At 36.3% G+C, this 24,845-nt stretch overlaps 10 protein-coding genes and 1 non-coding gene across 11 annotated transcripts; 4 read left to right on the top strand and 7 right to left on the bottom strand.

Moving 5' to 3' along the window:
- Positions 1 to 490: 490 nt before the first annotated feature.
- SEN34 (tRNA splicing endonuclease subunit SEN34) lies at positions 491 to 1,387 on the bottom strand (the record flags this gene model as incomplete). The annotated part of the gene is made up of 1 exon (XM_041551875.1): positions 491 to 1,387. One exon carries the CDS (start codon positions 1,385 to 1,387, stop codon positions 491 to 493), a length of 897 nt encoding a protein of 298 aa, XP_041407809.1.
- Positions 1,388 to 2,623: 1,236 nt separating this feature from the next.
- Positions 2,624 to 4,510, top strand: RFA1 (replication factor A subunit protein RFA1; the record flags this gene model as incomplete). Its single annotated transcript, XM_041551876.1, has 1 exon — positions 2,624 to 4,510. The coding sequence occupies one exon, from the start codon at positions 2,624 to 2,626 to the stop codon at positions 4,508 to 4,510; it is 1,887 nt and encodes a 628-aa protein (XP_041407810.1).
- A 196-nt stretch (positions 4,511 to 4,706) lies between these two features.
- Positions 4,707 to 6,479, bottom strand: CDH1 (Cdh1p; the record flags this gene model as incomplete). The annotated part of the gene is made up of 1 exon (XM_041551877.1): positions 4,707 to 6,479. The coding sequence occupies one exon, from the start codon at positions 6,477 to 6,479 to the stop codon at positions 4,707 to 4,709; it is 1,773 nt and encodes a 590-aa protein (XP_041407811.1).
- Positions 6,480 to 6,815: 336 nt separating this feature from the next.
- On the bottom strand, positions 6,816 to 8,096 carry SWD1 (COMPASS subunit protein SWD1; the record flags this gene model as incomplete). The annotated part of the gene is made up of 1 exon (XM_041551878.1): positions 6,816 to 8,096. The coding sequence occupies one exon, from the start codon at positions 8,094 to 8,096 to the stop codon at positions 6,816 to 6,818; it is 1,281 nt and encodes a 426-aa protein (XP_041407812.1).
- A 1,167-nt stretch (positions 8,097 to 9,263) lies between these two features.
- Positions 9,264 to 9,920, top strand: ERP1 (Erp1p; the record flags this gene model as incomplete). The annotated part of the gene is made up of 1 exon (XM_041551879.1): positions 9,264 to 9,920. The coding sequence occupies one exon, from the start codon at positions 9,264 to 9,266 to the stop codon at positions 9,918 to 9,920; it is 657 nt and encodes a 218-aa protein (XP_041407813.1).
- A 33-nt stretch (positions 9,921 to 9,953) lies between these two features.
- On the bottom strand, positions 9,954 to 11,657 carry NUP60 (FG-nucleoporin NUP60; the record flags this gene model as incomplete). Its single annotated transcript, XM_041551880.1, has 1 exon — positions 9,954 to 11,657. The coding sequence occupies one exon, from the start codon at positions 11,655 to 11,657 to the stop codon at positions 9,954 to 9,956; it is 1,704 nt and encodes a 567-aa protein (XP_041407814.1).
- A 274-nt stretch (positions 11,658 to 11,931) lies between these two features.
- SFH1 (Sfh1p) lies at positions 11,932 to 13,128 on the bottom strand (the record flags this gene model as incomplete). The annotated part of the gene is made up of 1 exon (XM_041551881.1): positions 11,932 to 13,128. The coding sequence occupies one exon, from the start codon at positions 13,126 to 13,128 to the stop codon at positions 11,932 to 11,934; it is 1,197 nt and encodes a 398-aa protein (XP_041407815.1).
- A 357-nt stretch (positions 13,129 to 13,485) lies between these two features.
- VPS8 (CORVET complex membrane-binding subunit VPS8) lies at positions 13,486 to 17,505 on the top strand (the record flags this gene model as incomplete). Its single annotated transcript, XM_041551882.1, has 1 exon — positions 13,486 to 17,505. The coding sequence occupies one exon, from the start codon at positions 13,486 to 13,488 to the stop codon at positions 17,503 to 17,505; it is 4,020 nt and encodes a 1,339-aa protein (XP_041407816.1).
- Positions 17,506 to 17,583: 78 nt separating this feature from the next.
- TFC3 (transcription factor TFIIIC subunit TFC3) lies at positions 17,584 to 21,126 on the bottom strand (the record flags this gene model as incomplete). The annotated part of the gene is made up of 1 exon (XM_041551883.1): positions 17,584 to 21,126. One exon carries the CDS (start codon positions 21,124 to 21,126, stop codon positions 17,584 to 17,586), a length of 3,543 nt encoding a protein of 1,180 aa, XP_041407817.1.
- Positions 21,127 to 21,509: 383 nt separating this feature from the next.
- KABA2_08S00308 lies at positions 21,510 to 21,581 on the bottom strand. The gene has a single exon. It is a non-coding gene; the product is annotated as a tRNA-Asp (tRNA).
- A 2,404-nt stretch (positions 21,582 to 23,985) lies between these two features.
- Positions 23,986 to 24,829, top strand: REC102 (Rec102p; the record flags this gene model as incomplete). The annotated part of the gene is made up of 2 exons (XM_041551884.1): positions 23,986 to 24,162; positions 24,251 to 24,829. 2 exons carry the CDS (start codon positions 23,986 to 23,988, stop codon positions 24,827 to 24,829), a joined length of 756 nt encoding a protein of 251 aa, XP_041407818.1.
- Between the last annotated feature and the right edge of the window lie 16 nt (positions 24,830 to 24,845).

Here is a 24,845-nt window from a genome sequence, read left to right on the forward strand (position 1 = left end):
AAATATAAGAGAAATATAACAATTATATTTTGCTTACCTAACATTAAAACTTAAGCTACACCATTCACCTCTATACCTAACACCTTTAATAATGAAAGAATATAAGTCTAACCACAGTATGTCTGCTTCAGCTCAGAAACGACTGACAAATAAAAGAAAAGTATAAAATATAAAATATACATTTTGATTTTTTGAAGTTCAGTAACTAGGACACCATGATATCATAGAACAGAAGATTTACCAGCATGTAACGTTGATTAAATATCCATTCTTTAATTATATATGTGTGTGTTTGTCTGTACTACTCTTCTGTATGCAATAATATATATATATATATTCATATTGTTGGAAACGTTACTTCAAAATTGTTTGAGAAAAATTACATTCCTACTCCATTACATACTACAGTGTGTTTTCTTACGGATAGGACAATTTTCTTTTGGTGAGTATCAACTCTTTCGTAATAGACCTCCTGGAAACTATCATTTAATTAACCAAACCCTGCCCATTCCACAGAATAGAAAGACACATCTTTCTTCGATTGTGTCTTGTTACTTTCCATTTCATCATTCTTCGGAACAGGTGCCCCTATGACCCAAATCTTTTTAACAGCTGTTCCCAGTCTAGCATTTGCGGCTAATTCTAGAAGATCCAGAGATTGATCTTTATAATGTAATGCATCCCTAACAACCATATGTGAGTGATACCTTAATGGATCTCCAGGGTAAGCAATAAATTTCCCACCAAATCGTCCACCGGGAGCTAATACATACCCTCTATCCTTCAACACTTGGAAAAGTAAGTAATTATCCCAATTCCCATATTGTGAGATTAATATATGTAGTAAATAATCATTGATCCCATTTTCATAATTTAAATGAATATTATTTAGTAAATTGGATGTTGTTGGTGTCTCTATAAATAACGATGCTTCTAATAATTTTTCATTTGGTGAATTATCTCCTGTAGTTTCGTTAGAAGTCTCGGGAGGAATTATTCCTAATCGTTCTAATTTCAAACGATGCTGTTCTCTTTTATATTCTCTTTGTAACTCGAATGATATTTTTAGTCTCTCCTTCGTAAGGTTATGTATATCGTATGCGTTCCTATCCAATATTCCTTCTATTAATTGTGTTGTATCTCCTTTGAGGACTTTAAATTTTGCTAATCCATTTAAATGTAACCAAATAGCTTCCTCGATCATCAATTTCAAAGGAACCGATAAGAAAATATTTTGTTGTGCTGCAGATGATAATGTACCGGACAATATCCCGCAAATACCAAGTTCTCTCAATTTCTTAATATCATCAATGTTGAAGATTAACGGTGATAGAGTTGTTTGCCCGTCTTCCTCAGCACCACATATGAGGTTGATTGTCACAGGCATCGGGAGTTAGTGAAAACCTTTTTCGATTGAGCAGAAAATAACCAAATAAAAGAGAAAAAAAAGATAGAAACGAACGTCCATACAATTCAAGATGAATACTGTACAATGGTGAATGACTCAACCGGTGGTTCTTGGTTGGGAAACTCCCTCTCTAGTTCTTACAAATATCGAAAAATGACAGTATTGATTCATTGCTATCGCCATCTCATCTGGTGAAATGTGAAAAATGTGAAAAATGTGAAAAATTGAGTGCGCGCCAATAAGACAAATTTAAGCTGAATACTTGCGGAACAGCACTGGGATATCTTGATCAGATCAGTTGTTTCATTTTAAGTCTCATTTTAAGTCTCACCTCCTTCCACTATCAGTTTAGCTTGGCAAGGATTAGATGGATTATCATGCGTTTCTGGAAAATATAGAAGTGCATATGGCATCTTGTTTATCGTTGAAAGGTTTGAGAATCTTGTGAGTGACTTATATATTTGATCGCAGCAGTCAAAGGATGCTTTCAAATCAAGGGCCTCCTTGAAAGGTGAAGGAATGAGAAATATATATATACGTATAAGCTCAGCTTGGTACAATCGTAGTTTTAAGGGGTTGTGATAAGAATTTTGAGAATGACACTGTGCTAATTGTTGATCAATGCTAACCAAAAAAAAATTAAAGATTATTCGAAGATTTTCTCTGCTGTCATAAGTAGTAAAACGGGGCCAAGTGAGTCTATTCTAAAAGTATTTTTGGAGTTGTCAATATAAGTAGCTATGTAACCCCTTCAACAGGACGTTGTATAATACATGATTTAACAGGAACAGACTAAAAGAGACAAAACCAGAACCATTCTTCGAAATAGGTTCTGGGTTACGTTAAAGCAATCCTAAAAGAGGTAAGTTGAGGGTCACGAATATATATTTATATATATTCGTGACCGACCAATCTCCAGTTTCTAGTTGAACGACAACGTGAAAGAGAGAGAGTGTGACGCACTGGGAGAAGTATTTGCCCGTTACCCGTCACAAACACGAAACGAAACTTCTTTTTTGACTACCAAAAATGAAACGCGTTAAAATGTACCGATTTTATCGCGATGCTCTCAGAATTTCATTTCCAATTTACAGTGTTTATTTTAAAAGGGATCATTTACAGTCAATAAAAGTTTTAACACCTGCTTGCTACTCACGTAAGTTGAATTGCGAAGAGATATAAGTAAACATAGACAGAACTACACCACTAACCAGAATGAGTGGGTTTCAACTAACTGAGAGAGACTTCTACAAGATCTTTACTGATAAGACCAGATTTGACGCTCCAAATAACGGGGTTTACCAAATTCAAAACACTAGAAAGACAGATCCAAACAGTAATAAGAATGCTGAATCTGCTAGAAAGCATCTAGTCATGCTTTCTGATGGTTCTTTCCATATGAAGGCCCTTGCAAGAAATGCAGCTGCTGCTAAATTTGCCTCTTTGGAATTACAAAAAGGCGATATTATTCGTGTCCTTGAAGCTGAAGCTGCTATTGTTAAGGACAAGAAGAAATTTGTTTTATTGATCGATGATATGGAAGTTGTTAGAAGAGGGGTGGAGCCAATCAATGGTAGCACTATTTTCTTAGATAAATATTTTGAAGAACATCCAGATGAATATATTAGAGACTTCGTGGTTCCTGTATCAAATAATTCTGATTCTTCGAATGAAAAGAAACTCGAGACCTCTGTGACTCCTACTCCAGTTCCAGCTCCTGTAGTTCAACAGGCTACTGAACACAAGTTTGCACAATCAACAATGTCTTCTTCTCAGAAAGGCAAACCTATCTTTGCCATTGAACAATTATCTCCATATCAAAATGTTTGGACCATTAAAGCTAGAGTATCTTACAAAGGTGAAATTAAAACTTGGCATAATCAAAGAGGTGAAGGTAAATTGTTAAATGTCAATTTCTTAGATACCTCTGGTGAAATTAGAGCTACAGCATTTAATGATATGGCTGTTAAATATAATGAATTATTACAAGAAGGAAAAGTCTATTATGTGTCTAAAGCAAGATTACAACCATCTAAACCTCAATTCACTAACTTGTCTCATCCATACGAGTTGTCTCTAGACAGAGAATCGGTTATTGAACCAAGTGAAGATGAAGCTAACGTTCCAAAGACTCATTTCGATTTTGTCAAATTAAGTGCAATTGAAAATCAAGAAGAAAATGCTACTGTTGATGTTCTCGGAATAATTCAAACTGTTAACCCACATTTCGAATTAACCTCCAGAGCTGGTAAAAAATTCGATCGTCGTGATATTGTTATTGTTGATGACTCTAATTACTCTATCACAGTTGGTCTATGGAATCAATTAGCATTGGATTTCAATCTACCGGAAGGGTCCGTCGTGGCAATTAAAGGTGCTCGTGTCTCTGATTTCGGTGGGAAATCTTTATCGATGGGTTTCACAAGTACATTGATGCCAAACCCAGAAGTTCCAGAAGCATATTCATTAAAAGGTTGGTATGATGCTACCGGCCATTCTGGTAACTTTACCTCTTTGAAACAAGAAGTAGGAGCTGGAGCAGGTGCTGGTGATTCCACCAAATTTATTGCTCAACGTATTACTATTCAAAAGGCACAAAATGAAAACTTGGGTAGAAGTGAAAAGGGTGATTATTTTAATATTAAAGCAGCAATCAATTTTTTGAAAGTAGACAATTTTGCTTATCCAGCTTGTTCTAATGAGAATTGTAACAAGAAAGTCGTTGAACAATCTGATGGAACTTGGAGATGTGAAAAATGTGATACTAATAATGCAGCACCACAATGGAGATATATGTTGACAATTTCTGTGCTTGATGAGACAAACCAATTATGGTTGACATTATTTAATGAACAGGCTGAGCAATTATTAGGTGTTGATGCTAATGAACTAACAAAATTAAAGGATGAAAATCCAGATGAGTTTACAAAAGTAACCCAAAGTATTCAAATGAATCAATATGATTTTAGAGTTAGAGCTAAAGAAGATACTTATAACGATCAAACAAGAATAAGATACACTGCTGCTAATATTCATAAATTGAACTTTAAATCAGAGGCTGATTATCTAGCTACTCAATTATCAGAGGCGCTACATGTGTAAAATAATACGAAATTATTAGAGATTTTTTTTTCTATATACCCCCTCATATATGTGAATGTACATAAGTAGTTATAAAAAAAACAGATATAATCAAAAGAAAAGCAATTTTATGAAACTAATGCTATATTTACATATGTATATATGTAAATATATATATGTATGTATATGAGTATGTCGTCAAAAAAAGAATTTACATCTACCTAATTCTGTTAGCAGAATTGAAAATAACAGAAGAGCTTGTTGGTATCTTGTGCTTTGGTTTATCAAATAATTTCCAATATCTTAGAGTTTCATCACCAGCACCAGACACTACAGTGGTTCCATCTGCAGATAATGTTAAATGTAGAACTCTAAAACTGTGTCCCTTTAGAATAGCTATTGGATCCATTGATGGGAAATCCCATAATGTCAAATTATATTTGGAATATCCATGTGAGGTGACGATTTCATCCGTATTTCTGGACCATATCATATTACAAATTTGAGATCCTGTGTCTCTATCACTAATCTTTGTCGATGTATTAACGTTCCATATCTTTAATTTCTTATCGGCTGTACCACCACCTGTTGCCAAAGTAGACCTTTTATGTGGTGACCAAGCAATGGCTTTAACTGCAGCTGTATGTTCTTGGAATACTGATGTAGGTCTCCTTGAGGTACCATCGTATACATTGACAATATTATCATTCCCACCAGACGCCAGCTTGTTCTCTTCCACGTTCCATTTCAAACCACAAACTTCCTGTGTATGTGTCTCCAATTTTTCAAAATATGGTTCTGGCATTCTTACATCACGATGCAAAATGGATCGATCTCTACTACCAGATGATAAGATATAATTATTCCAACTTAGACAGGAGACCCTATCCGTTTGTCCCGACATTGTCCTTATACATTTTTTTTTCGTAACATCATATATGTCCACTAAACCATTACGTTGACCCACTGCTAAATGAGAGCCCGCTCCCACCCAACTTAAGCTAGTAAAATCCATTTCTGTATCACAAAGATGAAATACTTCTCCAGTGGAATTATTGGTTAAGAAAATGGATTTACCTAATGCTACAGCTAACATATCGCTAGAAGACCAATCTATAAGGTCGTAATAGAAATCATCAGCCAGTGAAGGTGCATCAAGGACTCTATATGGAACTTTTGAGATTTTTCTTGTCTGTTTACTTGGAGATAATAATAATTGTTTTGATTCTGGCCTCACTGGGGATATGGGGTCAAAAAATTGTGATTGTAATAGAGATGCTGTGGAGGGTCTTCTTGTTGAAGACCTATGACTATAGCTTAATAAGGTGGCACCACGAGAAGAATTTGTTGAGGATCGATACATTGAGTCATCGTCTTGTTGTGAGGAAGGAAACAGTCTCCTTGGAGTAACTGGTGCGGAAATAGAAGAGGACTCTCCACCGATTTCAGATATATCATGTTGTTGGCGTCTTCTCTCGGGAGATGGGGTAGCTAACCAAGATAATGAAGATGTTGATGACTGTTGTTGTTGTTGCTGTTGTTGTTGTATCATATCTGTAGTGTTCTTGATTCTGTCTATACTTGTCTCTTTTGATATTGCGTCCTTTGTTAATAACTCCCCGAAGATTTCATTTTTCAACACTGTATCAAAGGTTTCATGAGCATTACGTTCCCTTTGTGATTCTACCTCATTTTCTGTATCTACACTTGTTAAAGTCGGTACATTGCTACTATTACCAATGGATGATATGGCATGGAGACTTACTTCCGTTCGTGTTGGCAGATATCTATCAGCATATACTACTGAGCCGGATGTACGTGGTCTTCTTGTTGGCGAGCCGGTTATTCCCAATATGCTGCTGCTGCTATTAGCAGGAGATGCAGAACTTCTCTTCGAGACCCTTAGTGAATCGGTGAGCTTATTTTTCCCTTTCAACGGTGACGAGGTTGGGGTGTTGCTCATAAACGGGTTCCCAAGGTTTCCAGACATTGTGTAGTGCAGTGGTGTATGTAGTGGTAATCTCCTCCTTGTCTCTGTGGTACATATATATACGTGTATAAGTGTATATGTATTGGGGTGGAGTTTGTGTGATTCTCTCTCTTTTTTTTAGTTCGTTTCGATTTAACAAATAATCTTTAGTTAATACTGTTTGTTGTTGTTAGTTCCTATTTTTGTTTCATTCTGATGAAAAGCGCATACAAAAAAAAAAAATTAAATAAAGGGCCCCAACTTTTAATGGCAAGCGTCTGGGGTGGAAGAGAACCTTACAGATCATGCAACACGAAAGGATCAATGTGCTTCGAGGGAGGGAGGAGTTTATTATTATTACAATCTTTGAACCATCAAAATACTTTGGTAATCTGTCGGTAAGATGAAGGAAGTGACCTGTTCATTGCCTCTCACATCACAAGGGTCCATTGTCGTCAAATCTATTGGGGTATCTTCTTCCTTTGTTGATGATATTTTATTTTCGTTTTCGTCGACGTCTTGATCCTCATCATCGAATTCATCTTCTTTCTCTTGATAGTCTATATTTTCTTCAATTTCTTCGAAGTCTGGCGCCAAAGCGCTCCATTTAGGCTGAATAACCAACGACCATAAATAGATGTCGCCTGTCTCCAAGCCAGTTGAAGCGATTCGCATATTTTTAAAATCCCAATCGATTGCCATCAATTCTTCTTCTGCGCCTTCGAGGACTCTGACCAACGAGCCGGATCTTGTTTCCCATAAATACAGTTCATGGGTGGAACTACCGTGCGGAGACGCCACTAGGTATTCTGCGTTATGGTTTGAGAATTTGATATCGTTCCATTGCAATCTGTTGATAACGTCTTGATATTTATGTTCCAAAGTCAATTCGATAGGCTGCATATTAAGATGATATTGCTTAATCGATCTATCTGAACAGTTGACGACCAGACGTTCTCCATTCTGAGAAATCAATAAATGTTTGATATTTGAAGAGCAAACACGCGTGCCGTATAAATGTTCATAATTATCGAAATTCTCGATCTTAAAGAAATTAATCCAGCCTTTTGAACTGCCTGTGATAATAATAGTACCATATTGAGCCAATGGATACAATTCGCAGTTTAGTCCGTAGCCCTGGTCCATAGCTACATCATCGGCATCGGCATCATCAATCTTCAAAAACCTTTTTCTTTCAGTGTTTAAATCGATTAGCATAGCAAAGGATTCTTCCAATATGTTCACTGCGACCAAGCCATCATTGATCCAATGAGCGCCCCATACGGGTCCATTGAATGCCAAATCATGAGACGGTGTAACAATATCGATGTTTTTGCCGATCGAATTTAAATCCCAGATTTTCACGGTCATGTCCCTGCTGCTACTCAACAATCGATCGCCATGGGGGCTCCATTGCAGCCATTGGATCGCTCTGACGTGAGCGCTCAGCACCGTGGCTGGTTTCATTGTGTCCATATCGTATATGATAATAGTACCGTCGAGACAGCCTGTTGCTAAGTAGTCGCCATTGTGGGAGAATGCAATTGTAGTAGTCTTGACGGGCCCATTAATAGTGTGTATCAGTCTCTCTGGGTATTCCTTCAGTACTTGAAAGGGGTCCTGTAGCAGCAAGTTCATTGTACAGCCAGCTATCAATATCTATCAATATCTATCAATATCTATCTATCTCTAGTGTGTCAATGGGTACGGACCAATAAAAAGTATTACCGCCCTGCTCTATATGGGTTGTTTGAAAGAAACCTTGCAAATATATAGCAGTTTTGCTAGACGCGCTGTCCCAGCTAAGCATTCTCACCATATTAGATAGCGATATAAAACCGCAGAGGAACACCCACACACCACACACAGCGAGAGGTCAGCGGCTATTCAGCCACCCAAAGGCCACCCAAAGGCCACCCCACACCTTGCAGGGTAACCTCACACAGTGCCACCGCCTACACAGCACATATGTAAACTGTGGGTGTGGCAACGGCACGTCCCAAATGGGTCACGAAGCGCGCGGCAGCGTGTGAAGAGCATCGGCGAGAGAGCCAGAGCCAGAGCCACAGTGCTTGCGTCTCTCCCCCAGATGCTCTTCCCGCGTTGGCTGGTTTGAGGCGGAACACACCTGCAGTGCGATAATCAGGTTTGCAATGTGCTGGATAGAGAGCCTCCTTCCGTACCGCTCCGTAGACACACGTCGAGCCTCGGTTGAAGGGGAGCACTTCCAGCTCTTGGAGCGATTGGGATTAGTGTGAGGAATGCACACAGAGAGAAGGTCGGGCTTGCTTTCTGAGTGAGACGCTCTCTCTGTTCTGCAACCTATACGATAATACGTAAAGCCCACTTGCAATATACATATATATATATATTGCGTTACTTGAACTATCGACACTTGAGCTGCACCTGCACCAAGCAGAATGGTCTCACTCCACATGGTTCCGCTCAGCAAAGTGTATAGCAAGTTGCCACCCCCACGTTCTCTTGCTGTGTGTCTCGCTCTCTGAGCGTCTCTACAATTAGCCGCCCACCCCCACGTTCCTCGGTTGCGTCGACATACACGTACATATCACTCGGCACGACGCTTAAGACGCGTTTTCTCTCTGAAAATATTGCTATTGCTACTGCGAATTTTAATAGTGCTACTATGGCAAGTTTGTCGATGGGGGTTTTTCATAACAACGAACGAACGACGTGTCGCTACAGACAGCACTATTTATATATATATATATATACACACGTTGGTATACACACGTTATTACAAGAGATACATACTCAAACATCACGCCGAACATATCAACCAGGATGTCTGCTATTCAAAGACTGGTACTGTGCCTGTCACTGATCACTGCATATGCTAACGCCTTCTATTTCTACCACGAAGGCAACGAAAGAAAATGTTTCTCTAAAGAATTGACAGAAGGCAGTGTCTTCTACGGGAACTATAAAGTCCAGGTCTACGACGAAGCCCTAAAGACATACAAGAACATAGATCCAAGTGCAGACTTCGACGTCATTATCGATGTCGAAGAGATCTTTGACGGCGATCAAAGAATCGTGCACCAAAAAGCAGGACCAGACGGTCAATTCACCTTCAATACTCAGGAGTCGGGTGAACATAGAATCTGTATTAAACCACAATCGTCGGGCTGGTTGAGTAAGACGAAGACGAAGATCGACCTGGAGATGTCGGTCGGGTCAGATACGTCCCTGGATTCAAAGAAAAAACATACCATCGAATCTCTTCATGGGAAAGTCGATCTGCTGATCGAAAAAGTGGCTCAAATTAAAGACGAACAACAATTAATGAGAGATAGAGAAGCTCAGTTTAGAAACTTATCAGAAACAGTCAATTCCGGTGCTATGTGGTGGACTATCATTCAACTGCTTATATTAGGTGTTACTTGTGCTTGGCAAATGAAACATTTAGCAACTTTCTTCGTTAAACAAAAAGTTATGTAATAAATTATGTATATACACTCTCTTATATATAGTTTAAAATGCAAATAATGATTTGAATTGTTCAACTTGTTTATCATCAACAGTGGTGGGATCGATGTCAGACGATGGTAAACTTATATTAAATTCATACTGTGGAACAGTAGACGTGCTTGTATTATTGATATTCTCACTGGATGTCTTAATATTAAAAATGTTGGACGGAGGTGCAATTGCATTAAATGTAGGAGCTTTTTCGATTAGGGGTTCATGTTCAGGTTTCTTCATCGTAAATGATGGAATCGTCCCTGGTACGGGGAAAATGGATGGTGCTTGTTCAACTTCTGGTTTTTTCTCTTCAGTCGTGGTGGTACTGGTAGTGGCAGTGGTACTGGCAGTGGTAGGATCTGCTGCAACTACACTGGATCTTAAGGAGGAAGACCTTGTAGGCTTGTATAGTTTGAATGGATGTTCAGGTGTAGTCGTAGTCGTAGTCATAGTGGTAGTGCCAGTTGCAATCGGTTCTGGCTTGTTTCTCTTAGGTAACTCTATTGGAGCGTCGACAACAGGTTTCGTTGTTGTTTCAATAGGTGTCACCACTTCAGATGGAAGAACAGAGTCATTCTCAACAGTTGGTATCGTTTGTTGTGGAATTGGTTTCTTACGTACTCGTGGCACTAAAGTAGAATATGGATTTGCCAACAAATTAGTACTGTTATTATTACTATCCTTATCATCATCATCGACAGTTTCGTTCTGATTACTATCTAATAAGGATAATAATGCACTAGCAGTGTTACTCACCCTTTTCTTAGGTTTATCGATCTTAACCCTTTCATTACCTTTGTGTTGTTGTTGATGTCTGCGCGACAATAATTCTTTGGTATTTGTCTTACCAGGTTCACTACCATTTATACTCTTATATCTAAACACTACCGTCTTATATGGTGATGGTAATCTATTATAATCAAAGACTCTTCTTGTAGATGAGGCAGTAGAGGCAAACGACGTATTGCGTTGCATCATCGTATTATCGTTATGGTTACGATGATGTGCATGACGGTCTAATGTCATTGTGGAATGGTCGTATCTTGGAGTGAATGACGGCATCTTGAATGAATTGTTCACAGATCCAAGGTTGTTCCCTCGTAATATGGTAGATTTCCCCTCATGGGCTCGTCCTGCACCACCACCATAACGGGAACTGGCCATGGTACCATTCGCCACAGACTCATTGTCCTCTTCATTGCCATCGCCATTGGTGATATCAGGCCCAACGTTATTAGTACCGGTAGTATTGGCTTTCTTCATCAACGACATCACACCTTCCATCTCCATCTCAGACAATGCTGCATCCCCTTTGTTTGCAAAAAAATTGGCCAATTTCGCATTCGATGAGACAGAGATGTCGGCTGCCAAATTGGTACCATTCATCTCCCCTTCAATAGTGTTATTGTTTTCACTAGGTTGGGGAACAATCGATATATTGCTAGCGTCCGCATTGAAGAACCCGCCAGGTATGCTTGAAGAACTCATCACTCGTTTGTTCACATTTGCCAGCTTCTGGCCTCTTTGTCTATGTGACGACATCGATTGTAAGGATTCGTCTTTATCATCAGGTTTGCTCGAATGTGCTCCCCCAAAGAGACTCCTTCTGATTCGTCCAAACATTGACACCTTATCGTTCGTTCTGGTCGAAATCGGTCTCCGGTATGGAGCTGCTTGTTCACGGTATGACTTCCCGTTGCTCATCCTTGTCATTATTGCTTCTCGGTTCACTCTATCTCAGTGTATCCCTTTGTCTTCGTGCATCATTTATATAATAGTGTGTCTATCTTTTTAAATTGAAAATTTTTTTTCTTCTTCGGTCGTCCTTTCCAATTAGGAATGAAAATATATATATATGAATAACGAATTCGTCGAACAGTGATATTCTATATGTCTTTTGTCACAAACTGATTGGTCATATATATATATATATGTATATATTTATGTAATATTTATAGTAATAATACAGGATTCCACTTGCCCCTTTCTATATCCGTAAAGTGGTGTCAAGGTCATCCAGACGCCTACGGCCTCTCCTTGTAAGTCTATCCGATTCTCTCTTCAATCTTCTCAAGTTTCTCTCTTTCTCAATTTCACGTTTTTGAATCTCTTGTGGGGTTAGAATCTCCACCTTCGGACACCAGTTGATCCCCAAGGCATCGATGTCCAATCTGATACCAGATAAATAGCCAAATGCAGCATCGTTTAACAATGTAGTGTCTCCCAGGGACAAGTTTCCCTCGAGCCATTCCTTCTTAATCTTAGTCACCGAGTCATGCAATGAATAACAAAGTAAAGGTAAGAAATCTCTTGTAAGCCCTAAATCTGACACAACTATTTCTGAAAACATCTCAGGGGTAAACGTCGTGTCGCTTAGATTCCATTGAAAATTGTCATCGTAAAATTTATCGTTCAGATTACATGTTAGATTGATAATAGCATGGAAATCAGGTAATTTTACAGCAGCAACTTTTTCATATTCCTCAATGTGGTCCTTGATTGTACTTACCACCTGTTGATGGAATGAACTCATATCATCATGACCTGTAGGATTTAAATCAGCACAATAAACTGATGCAAACTCTTCCGGTGTCAACGAGACATCATTAAGGTTCCATGTAAAAAAATCGCTATATATCGTGCCATTATCCTCGATCTCAAAATGGATAGGTATAATGATAGGTTCTTCGTTATGGTATTGAGCGTTTGATCCAGAACCTGTTGTTGTTAACGCCGGTTGAGACAAATTTAATCTATATGGTGTCGCCACGCTACTTTGCATAAATGTCTCCTTAATATGTGGGTACTTAATAATATTCAACAATTCAGGTTGATCAATTAAATCAGGTAATGCATCTTGGTTAACTACGGCAGCATTACCTGTGCCAGAGTTACTGGTTCCATTCTCGTCTCCTTCTGCTTGAGGAGAGCCAGGTTCGGAACCAGCATCACCGCCATCGTAGTCGCCTTTGCCGTCCATATCAACATCAAACCCATCATTGTCAGCTTCATCAAAGGGATCAGCAATGTCTACCTCTGTGTAGTTAACGATCTTGGCTCTCTTGTGTGCTCTTGATGTCTGTTGGACGACAGAACAAAGTGGGATGGCATCCTCATTCCTGACTCTGTTATGGAAGTTAGTCAGATATGCCTGAGGAAGTAACAGCCGTTTATGTAATTGCATCGTTATCGAAAAGTAATAAAGTGATTGTCCTGGTGGCTGCCTGTTCGTCAACCTCTCCTTTTCCACTTCCAAGTTGTTCTTATTCTTGTTGATTCAGACTCTTTTAATTGTTAAATTATTTATTTATTTTTAAAAATTCAGACTAAAGAGAAGCGCGCGTCTTCTTCAAAAACTGGCTAACTTAAGGACAGAATAGAGTATTTACGATATTTTATAATCTGAAATGAAAGAGGCTGCTGCCATCAATGGATGAAAAAAGGGGGGAAGCAAAATTTGAGAAGGTTTAGCTAATATATACATCTATATATTCATATTTATATCATACCACGTATATCCCATAATCTGGTTGAAAAAAAGATGAATTTGCTTCGATATAGACCATCTCCAGTGGCTACAATATCATCGAAAGACAGCAAAGATCATAAAAATGCGTTGGACATAGCAACAGGGCCAATCGATGGAAATCGAATTCTTAGTTGGCAAAATCTAACACACATATATACCTTGCTTAGTGCATACGGCGGACCTGCATGCTTTCTACCTGCGAATGCCTATTATGTGCTCGGTTCTACAAAGGGTCCCGTGTTGATATTCGATGATAAGGAGTATCTTCAGAGTATTCTGGCACCTAGTTGTAAAGCCACAACTGCTACTACTAGTACCACCCACTCTACAGATTTGAACATGATTCAAGGAATACGTTCCCCAGTGACTCATCTAGCAATTTCGTGGGATGGTACTCATTTGGCAGCTGCTTATGAGACTGGAGATGTCTTTATATGGGATCTTAATAACACTACCGACAGTACAGATGAACAAAATTCTGCTAATGGAAACATAGGACAAATTTCTCCATTATACGCTATATTGCATATTACTAGACATGTAGGATCTTCTATTAATGGTCTGATGTTTAGAGGTAAGAGACACACGGCATTGGTAGTAAGCGATATAAATGGGAATGTCACTTATCATAACGGTCATAGAACTCGACTTTGGCAACTCACATATAGTTCAATGGCTGTTTTAACTGTACCTTCAAATGAAATAATATTGTCCACATCATTGCATACTGTTGGGAAATTCGATGGAATCCTAGCCATACTCACTAATAAACTATTTTGTTTGACTACACTTGAAGACGCTCTAAATGAAAATGATTCTGCAACATTGAAACGCCAGAATAATTCACCGATTATTCTATATCAAAAAAATATAACTGAATCATCTTCATCAAATGATAGTAATAGTCTTATTCCGAACAATGGAATTGCTTGGTATACAGATCCAGCGACATCCTCAAGTATTGTATACTTGTCGTATTTCATTAATTCTACGGTAATTGTATTGGTTCTTCGAACCACCATGCAAACCAAATTTCAGTTGTTGCAAAATGAAATAACTTGGAATGCTCCAGAACCAATCCTTTCAATAGCATGGATATCGAGGATGTTGTTAATGATTCTTACCGTGTCACATCAATTGATTGTCGTACAACCTTATGATAATTTCAAAATTATTATGAAAATAGACCTCTTACCACAAAATTTACTAATTCCACCAAATAAATTTTTCAAATTCCATCATAATAAATTGATATTACTAACACATTACTCATTGAAAATAGCTAAATTTAATCAATGGTCAACATTAACCCTTAAAAAAGTCCAGCATGGAGATTATCTTGGTGCATTAGATCAATTATACAAATTTTCCGATCCAAATTTTACTATTCCATCATTGCTCAGTCTACATATGGATCCACAGCAAAGAAAAGAACAATTGCACGACACCTTTAACAATCTAACTTTTGCAGCATTAAAATTTTTATTAAAGAAACATGAGTCGCATATTAATGAAGACAATGACTCAGATGATAGTGAGACCTTAAACTCCTTAGATCAATTACTTGAATTTGTTATAAAAGTACAGATTCAGTGGTTCCCCGATGATGAACAATTTTTACAATTCCTTGACCTCACATGGGATTCACTTACACTTCTGAATGATAAAGTAAAAATGACATTTATTAAGACTACAATTGACCTTATTGCAAACGGAACACTCACTATAGTACCACCATCTATTTTCCAACAAATTATACGACAGCTCACTGAAGAAGTTGGCATTTCTACCAATTTAGAGACTCTTTTATTTAACTTAGAACCATCTTGTTGGGATGTTGATTTACTTGTGAGAAAATTACAACAAAATCCAATTGTTGGTAATTTTTCAAACCAGATTCTATTACCATACATATGGAATATCAAATTCAACGATTTCTTAACTCCCCTAGTAGATTTAATATACTGGATACGAGATAAGAATACATTGAATTGTGAGCTGTTTAAAGTTCCTAATAATGATGAGGAAGAGACTGTTCTGAAACCAGATATCGTATTTGATTATTTGACATTTTTATATTCGGGGACTTATTATCCTTCTGGACAACCTCTAGAAGTACCTTATGTGAATAATATTGAATCAAAACTGTCGTATGTATTGTTTAGTGGTGTTGCAATTGATTGGCCTTTAGGAAGTCAAACTAAATTAAATGTTGCTTTATATAAGGAAGACGAACAATCATTCCCATACTTTAATTTATTGCTAAATTATGACGCTTCTAAATTTTTAGCAACTTTGAATGGAATAATGGAGGCAACATTTTTTAATGAAGAGGAAGATGTATTTAATGGAGACATTATAGATACGAATGTTGCCGCTACATACACCCTGAACATAAACAGACAGTATATTGTTGATATCCTTCTTGAATTTATGAAGGCTAATTCAGAAACTCCCTCTAAAAATGAAGTCTTCATCGCTGTTTTCCTAGCGTTAAACATACCCAAGTATCCTCAATTTATTCATGTATCTAGCTATTATATGGATGTTATTGTCCATGCTATATTACATGCTAGGTTGAATGTAGAACGATCTTTAGCAGAATCGGCAATACAGGCATTATTGCCGCTATACGAACCAACTAATGTTGAATCGTTCGTCCTTCAACTAAAAGAAAACAAATTTTATCTGTTATTGATGACATATTACAAGATAAATAGAAGAATATCAGATATGTTTAGTATTTGTTTCTTTGATATTGATTCCTCCTCAGATGACACTACAGTACTGATAAACAACGCCATCAACTATATCTTACAATTTAATTTAAAGAGTTCAAACTCTGTAGAGTACTATAAAATTACTGACATTTTTAAAGAGAATTTTAATAAGATATTGAGTGCTATTGGTGCTGAAAAAGTTGTTTCTTATGTTAATAAACTTGATCCGTCGATGCATGATTGCATTTTGGATATTGGGTTAAGTACACAAAATGAAGAGCTTCAAAGACAATATTTAGATATATTACTAAGCGATACTACCTCCATTACCTTACATGACTCCGAGTTGAGCAAAAAATACATAGAACTGTCTTGTAAGTATGACACACCTGAAGAATTGCACCAATGGTTGAAAAAACTAAACTTTGGAAGCTTAAGTGTAACTACTATTAATGATATTAATGAAAGATTTATTACCAAGAAGGACTATGAAGCACTAGCCATTGTGCAGTTTAATTTGGCTGACTTCGAGAAATCTGTCCAGAATATGGTAATTTGTATTGACTCGTTGTTTTTAAAGGATAACATTGATGAAAATGAGGAGCAACTGATGGAACAAATTAATTATTCAATTCTTGCATCATCGCTCGTCACAGATCATGAAACTAAACAAAGATGCTGGATCCTGTTGCTATCCTGTTTGGTGAAACAATATAGTAGAAAATCAGAGCCTAAGGGTAACGATGAGAAGCAATTCGATAAAAAAATTATTAATAAATGCATACAATATGTATTTGTAAAATTGTCCTTCATGGAAGATGATACAATGGATAAAAGGAATGGAAGGCCACTAGACCCCAACCAAACTAATTTTTGGCATATATTGGCGGGTGTTCTAGAACAGCAGGATATCATACTAATGAAAATACATGATGTTAACGAGTTACTTCAAGAGGTTTTTACGACTTATAATCTTGAGGAACAGATATCAGAGTTAATATTAAAGGTTTTAGAGCAGTCATCATCACTAATTGTAGAACAATACCGAAATTCTTTAAAACAGGGCTGGTCACTTGTCAATAATGAATGTGAGGTATGTGGGAAGAAACTCTGGGGCATTGATTTAGAATCTAAGATTGCTCGTATCTGGGAAGCTAAGAGAAGGGACCAAACGGTTCCAAAACCGGAAATATTCAATGGAAAGGTTGTCCTGTTTCGATGTAACCATGGTTTCCACACAAAATGTCTGGAAAATTTAGGACAAAAAACTAAGAGATATTCGTGCCTGATATGTCATTCGGACAGTCCATAACGATCTAATAGATTAATAATAATAATTACTTATAGAGAACATTTCAATGCAGCTTATATATTAAATATATATAAATATTCACGCTAATAACTTATACCATTTATGTGATGTTTTAAAGCCACCATATGGTAGTCTCTCTATAAGTCCTTTTTTGTTCAGCCAATCACAAATATCGGATAGTTCTTTTCTAGAAACTAATTGATAACTTAACGTCTCTAGTAGTTCTATCATTATACCAGGACTAAACAGAATTTCAGTAGTGACAAACGCAACGAGATGTTTCCAAATATTCTCACGTAATCTACCATTAGAATTTATCCAAAGTCTGGAGTAAGCAGTCCCAAGAGGGACCGCTATATGTGGTGAAGAGCCAAACAATTGTTCACTATCATTCTCCATAGAACAAATCAAAGGTGGCGTCAGGGTTTCAATTTCGAATTTTCTTGTAGTGTAGTGGAAATTTCCAATTTCTCTTTCAACAGGGATAACTTGGAGTGACACTTTCCGTCTTTCAATTAAATCTATTAACTGCCATGCAGCTATGTCATTAATCTCTTGACTAATAATGATACCGTTTCCTGACTTCAACATACCTTCAATTCTCTTATTATATTCTACAACTTCGGAAAATTGACTGTAAGAACCTTTGTTCTCTAACATTTCTACAATTAGCGAAGAAGCTTCCAGTTTTGGACCACGTAAAATAAGCTGTTTGGCTTTAGCCATATCTAGCACAATTCGGTCCAATTCCTCCTTTGGTACATTTTTCAATGTTTCTATTTCGTCTTTCCCTGTCTCTGATCTATCCATGAGAATTGATCTTATAACTGTCTTAATATTATCTTCATCATCTTTCCTTTGTATTTCTTTTTCGTCAACATCGTTTAAACTATAACCATATGTACTTTTTAATAAAGATGTTTCTCTTTGGACCATTGATGACATCATCATACCAGCTTGTGAAAAATGTTGGGGTGGATCTTTTACAAATGTGTATCTTTTAATATTTGTATCGTAATTCTTGTACAGCGAAACAGAAGAATTTTTTCTAGCCTCTTCAAAAGTTATCCACAGAGGGATTAGAATTGGGAGGTTTACACTCTCAGCATCTTGGAGAGAAACAGTTTCATTCTTGATGGCTTGGACAAGAATTCTCTGCCATTTATCGACGTATGCTTTCCAACCATTGTGGCCCATTTTGACTCTTCTCGCGGTCCATTTCTTTTTCAGATTTTCTAATGAATTCTTAGGAAAGAGTAAACTAATTTTATCCCATTGGAGCTCATTTGTAATACTTTTTGTAATAACAACAGCCATAATTAAAGCTTCCAGACCAGATTTCTTGCCAACATGGAAAGCAAGTTTTTTGATAACACTCTTCTTTTTCTTTGTAGAAGGGTTGTTGGTATTTTCCGATAAAGCGGTAAATAATGAACCTCGCCTCTTCTTAGAATGTCCAGCGGCTTCTGCTGCTTTGGAAGTCCTAGGTTTACGAGGCCTTCTGGGCTTGTCTTTATCCGAAGGTAAGGTATCAGACTTGCTTCTATTTTGGAAGTCACGTAGCCGTTGCACAGATTTCTCACGCCTGTTAAACCTTTCTTTGGCCATTTGATCAAAAAAGTAAAGATCACTGGTATGTAAAGTGGAGGAATAAATGTATCTTTTCTTATTCTTCTCCTTGTCCATGTACAAGTCCAAATCACTTTCTGTCATACCAGGGATGTGTATCAATTTCTTTTTTGAATCCGGGATCGAGTAAACAAGCAATTTACCACTTTTGACCATTCTTTCCACATCAGTACGAGCAGTCTTTTTGTCTACCATCGTATTTGAACCAAGTGCTTTTGAAAGGTCATCGTAGAGTGATTCTTTCAGGTAAGCTACCCCACCCATTTTACTGACAATATTAAGAAGAGTACGTTGTCTTTGTAACGATTTTAGAGAATTTGCAAAAAATCCATCAACGTTAAGTGTACGCTTCCCAGTGAGCGGCTTATCTTCTGGTTTTGTTAATTCGACCAAGGGACCAGCATCTTTTTTATTATCATTTACTAATGTTTCTTCAACTACTGCCTGCTTAATTTTCTTAAGTTTTGGAATATCTTCCTCGGTAAGATCATCCTTTTCTCCTCGTTTCGATTTTTTGCTTTTTGGTAGTTTCTTAACATCCTTTGCTGTTAATAAACTGGTGTCTGATCCATGCCAAAAGAAAACTTCGTTGTCATCTGAGTCTACACCATATCTGAGTGTGTTACTTAATGGAATAAAGTTTTTCTTATTCAATTTATCTAAAGAGAGTTTCTGAACTTTTACAGGGGCAAGTTCATCTGGAGCATATCGTTTTGTAGGGTCAGTCATGTTCTGGAAATTTTCTTCTGTAAAGAGTCTGTAAAACTTCTTTTTTCCTTCGAAATCATATATCTTCACAAGGTTCAGACCAGAAGAATCTGATTTTTTCTTGCCAACCATTTGGGCATAGTACTCGAGACCCTTGGCAAAAGATCTTTGGAAATCCTTTCCGACTAATAAATTGGTAGCTTTCATAGTAGGCATCCCGTCGGTTGTGGTTTGTGCAGCCAAATCGTAAGTTTGATTCTGGAGAGGATAAAATCTGTTTAGCAGTAATTCTTGTCTATTACTCTGTCCTTTATCTTCCATAATCAATCCCTTATCTTGTAATATGGATGATGGATTGACATAATCCAGGTTGTTCAATTCTTCCTCTTCTTCCTCTTCTTGCCTTGTAGCATTTCCATCTTCAGTACCATCATCCGCATCATCATCATCCTCTGAACTATCATTCATATCGATGGGATTTGATTTATTTTCATCAGAAAAATCTTTAACATATTTAACACACTTGACCTTAATGTTCGGATTATTAGGTGAAATAATCATAATTTTTTGAAGATATCCTTTCTCATCAAGGAAGGTAATTGCACTTATAAATCTCTTCGAAAGTCTCTTTTCCTTGTCAAATTTTAACTCTCTCTTTAAGTCTGTAGTCTGGCGGATACCATTCTTAGAATTCTTGACAATATTAACAATGGTACCAAGATGGTCCCTCATGTTAATGTACTCCTTTATCTCCGGTTCATTTTTTTGAAATTTTTTTAAGGTTACCTGTTTAACTAAATGACCTTGGTATATTAGCTGCTTGGTAGTTATTAAATGAGCTAACTTCTTCAATCTGCCGGTGGTACTTCTTGAGTCTTGTTTGGTGTTCTTCGCCAGTAGCATGGTATTGATACCCTTTTCTTTGTGTTTTGCGACTTCCAAAAGTAACTCAAACGCAAAATTACCAATTGTACTCTCTTTCTTATTATACCCCGTTAGGATAACCCACAAGCTATCTTCATTGATACCTATAGTGATTTCATTCTCATCTTCTTTCAGGCTACTATATGGCACTTTTTGAATTATTTTCCTATTTTTATATAAAATAATGTCAGGGTTAGATGTTAGTAATGCAAACACAAAGCTTTTCATAGAATCATCATTCACATTCACCATTGTTTTAGAGATATCCCATAACTGATTTAATTTAATTTCACCTTTGTTATACGCGATTTCCTCGAATAGCTTTGAGACAAGCTCATCCGGATACATTACGTGCGACATGACGCAATACAAATCTGTTACTCCCTTATATTTCGTAATAAATCAATTACAATTAAAGAAAAGATGTTAATATGTTTCTTTATATGAAAATCATTGCGTATTTCTTATTAAAGTTAGCAAAGTTGTCTTTGTTTATTTTTGAAAATAAGGAAAAATAATTCGCCCGAAGCGTGGTTCGAAACGAGAGAATGAGACTTTAAAATAGAAGAAATATAGAAAGCATTTAAATGGACTTATAAAGATTGACCTTTTGATAAACTGTTACCATCTAACAAAAAAGAAGAATTCAAATTACTGTTTTAAAAAGGATCAGCAAAAAAAACGGTATACCTGGGCAGTTTCAAACTGCATGTTTCAGAAAATAAAAATTCAAAAAATAAAATCTCCGCGACGGGGAATTGAACCCCGATCTGGCACGCGACAAGCGCCCATTCTGACCATTAAACTATCACGGACTTTTTTATTGAATTTGTTGCAAAATAGTTAGATACTTGGTATTAACTATATTTTAAATTTTACATTCCAGTTTTGCACTGTTTCTAGAATTATTCGTGGAACTTGTTGAAATGTAGCGGTAGTACTAAAAAGACTAACATTAGCTTAACCTATCTGAAGGTGAAGGTAGCTAATATAAGTAGAATTTAGAGTGTGCCGCACTGCCGTATATAGAATAACACATGATATATACTGCATAATGTAGTATTCGTTCCCCCTACATTGGGTTTATTGGAGCTATATAGTCCAACGTTACTATGCACAAAAGATGAGCAGTTTAACAACAGCAACTCTGTTTAACATTCTATTTAACTGAACAAATTTTATTATATTATAAAATCAACTTATAGTCGTCTGATTTTTTATATCTTATATAAAAATATATAAAGTAAATTATGGAATCAATTATATTCATAAATGAAATATTGTTCCATTTATATATGTTGGATTTCTTGTTGTCGTGATTATAAATTCACTCAATGGTGGCGTAAGTAATCTGTTAGTAAGTTGTTGCGGGATAAACTTATCAATAGATCATTGCGGGATGAACCTAGCATCAGATCATAGCCTTGGTCATTATCCCTCTTATAATCTATTTCCGACAGGAACCACGAGGGAAAAAAATATTCAGCTAAACTGAATAACAACCCAGATGGTTCAAATATTGTTAACATTGATGGAGGAATCATTACTTACTACAAAAATAAGGAGCAACTTCCATTTAAAGCCAAATTGAACTGTTTAAAAGAGTATCTGAAGTGGATAATAGCATTAGATGAATTCTTAAAACATCATCAATTCGACAATATCATTGAATTGTCACCAGAAGTAGAGATATCTCCAGCTCCAAAAAAAATGCTATTAAAAATAATTAACTCGAGTATCGAAGATAAAGGTCTAGAAGTGACCAACAATTCAGCAACTTCTGCAATTAGATTACTAACAAGAAGCAAAGTAAACTATAAGAAGAAATACTCCAAAAAGTTAAGAAACACATTCTGGAGTTAAATATTCCTCAGTAAGAAAACGTCTGACTTTAAAAAACAATGTTGGGATACAAGCGTTTAATCAAACTGGACCAAGAGTTTGGTGCAGATAATGAAGAAATTATCGACCAATTATGAAGGAAACTACCTCGTTGACAGCGAATACAACTTAAAATGAGCTCCTTTTATGTTTGCGATACAAAGAATGACATTCGTCGTCTTTAAAAGAGGCCGCCATCGATGATTGCACCCCCATGCCAACGCCATAACTGGTATCGAGCCAATTAAGTCTAACATAAAAGAAAATAGTTGACCTAATGTCTCTTCAGATATAGATTAAAGTGGTGAGCAACTTCTTAGAACTTGTGTGAATAAGGTCCTCAAGGTAAAAAATTTCCTCGTCGTAACGTAAAAAACTCCGCTCACCAGAACCTTGGCAAGTCGGTTGGTTCAGACTATGACGAGTTTAAAGTCTGTATAGTCAGGGTAACTCCTATTGAGACGCAAGTGGAAAGTTTCATCAGCCGTCATTCATATTATAAGAGAATCATATAATTTGCTAACTGGGTATATTATCATTACTTTATAGTTGTTTATTTATATACTTATATCTATATCTATAACTCATTTAACTTTGAGACCTAGGGAATATATATTTGTTATACTGAATATTGTATATGGTCCGTACCGATTACATCCCTTTAGATCGTAATTGTTCCTCCCCTTTCTAAATGAGAGGAATGTATATCATGTACAAATGTCAAACTATTCAAGTGTCGAAATACGTATCTTATTCCTTAATATTTATAAGGATGTAAAATTAAAGGGAGTTTATAGAAAATTCTCTAATTTTTATATTTTGTTGCAATTCGTCTCTAATTGGGGATACTTGTAAGGAGCTATCGAAATAAACAAAAAAACAAAAGTGATAATTAGAACATTAGAAAACCACTAAAATATTAATTGTTAGAATAATGATAATATCTACTATACTACATATTGTTTTATAATCAGCCTGTTACGTCGGTTTACTATTTTATTTATGAGTTTCTGGTTCCAGATACCACATAAATTTTATTCAAATCTGTATTCCAAGTGTTAAACAGAAGTATACCTTATGTATTTTATTAAACAAATTGCAAAAAACTCTTCAGTTCAACTCCTTTAATAATAAAATTTGAGGAGTAATTATTCATTCTTGTTATTTTGAGAGATTGTCCCATCTTGAACCCTCTATATTTTATGCCACGTCTTACCGCGGTCTGTATAAAAATTATTTAGCGGCTAACTTATATTTTAACCTATCAGTTAATACAGGGTTATGGTATGCCTGACCAAAAGGTATAACTAAACGGTTTGATAATATCATTGAAAAGTTATGACACAATACTTGTCCTTCTGTTCTCAATATATAAAGACCATTAAAACATTTCCTTCTGAGAGTGTAACTGTTTCTAAATGGAGCACTCAAGTGAAATTTGCAATAGCCGCTGAACAATTGGCAACCGACGATCAGTGGCTCTTTCTTCCACCAACATCTAAAAAAAAAATTACAGTATGAATATTTCTGATATAATTTCACATGTACCTTTTAAGAAAGTATCCTATATACTAACGTTACATTATTTTTTTATTTGTTACAGCTCCTCATCCACATAGAGTATAATAACCAACGGTTAACGGACAAAGAATTACAAATTATTATGATACAACTGGACAAAAAAAAAGAATTCTGGGAGTCGATATATTTCAATAATTATAATGATATTACCGTAGAGAGGGATATTAGAATTCAGTTAGAGTGTCAACTTTGGACTCAAAGTAGGATTAACGACCTTTTAGAGTCTGAAAGACTGGAAGATTGTAACGTGGAACAGCCATCAAAAATAAATTTTATAGAAGAGTTACTAGTATCCGTTTCGTTCCATTCAACAAATGATTTAGAGAAAGAATTAGATTCTTTTAAATCTCATCTAAGTGAGTATATGGCTTCTCTAATGATATCACAGCTTGAATTTAGGTTTCCTTTAGTATTCTCGAAAATTGCAAAAAAACGTGTAAAAGAGCAGGAAAACTCTTTTTTTGTAATATCACAAGCAATAAAAGGGAACTCATCACTTGTTTTGAAATTTATAAGAATGATCCATGTTGATCAAACTTCACTCAGTGCATTCCAAATACTTTCTTCGAGTGAATTTCCTGCAAATTTACAAATAATTTAATATTTTTATAACCCTT

This window comes from Maudiozyma barnettii (assembly GCF_903064755.1).
Source record: "Maudiozyma barnettii strain CLIB 1767 genome assembly, contig: KABA2_08, whole genome shotgun sequence".
NCBI lineage: Eukaryota > Fungi > Ascomycota > Saccharomycetes > Saccharomycetales > Saccharomycetaceae > Maudiozyma > Maudiozyma barnettii.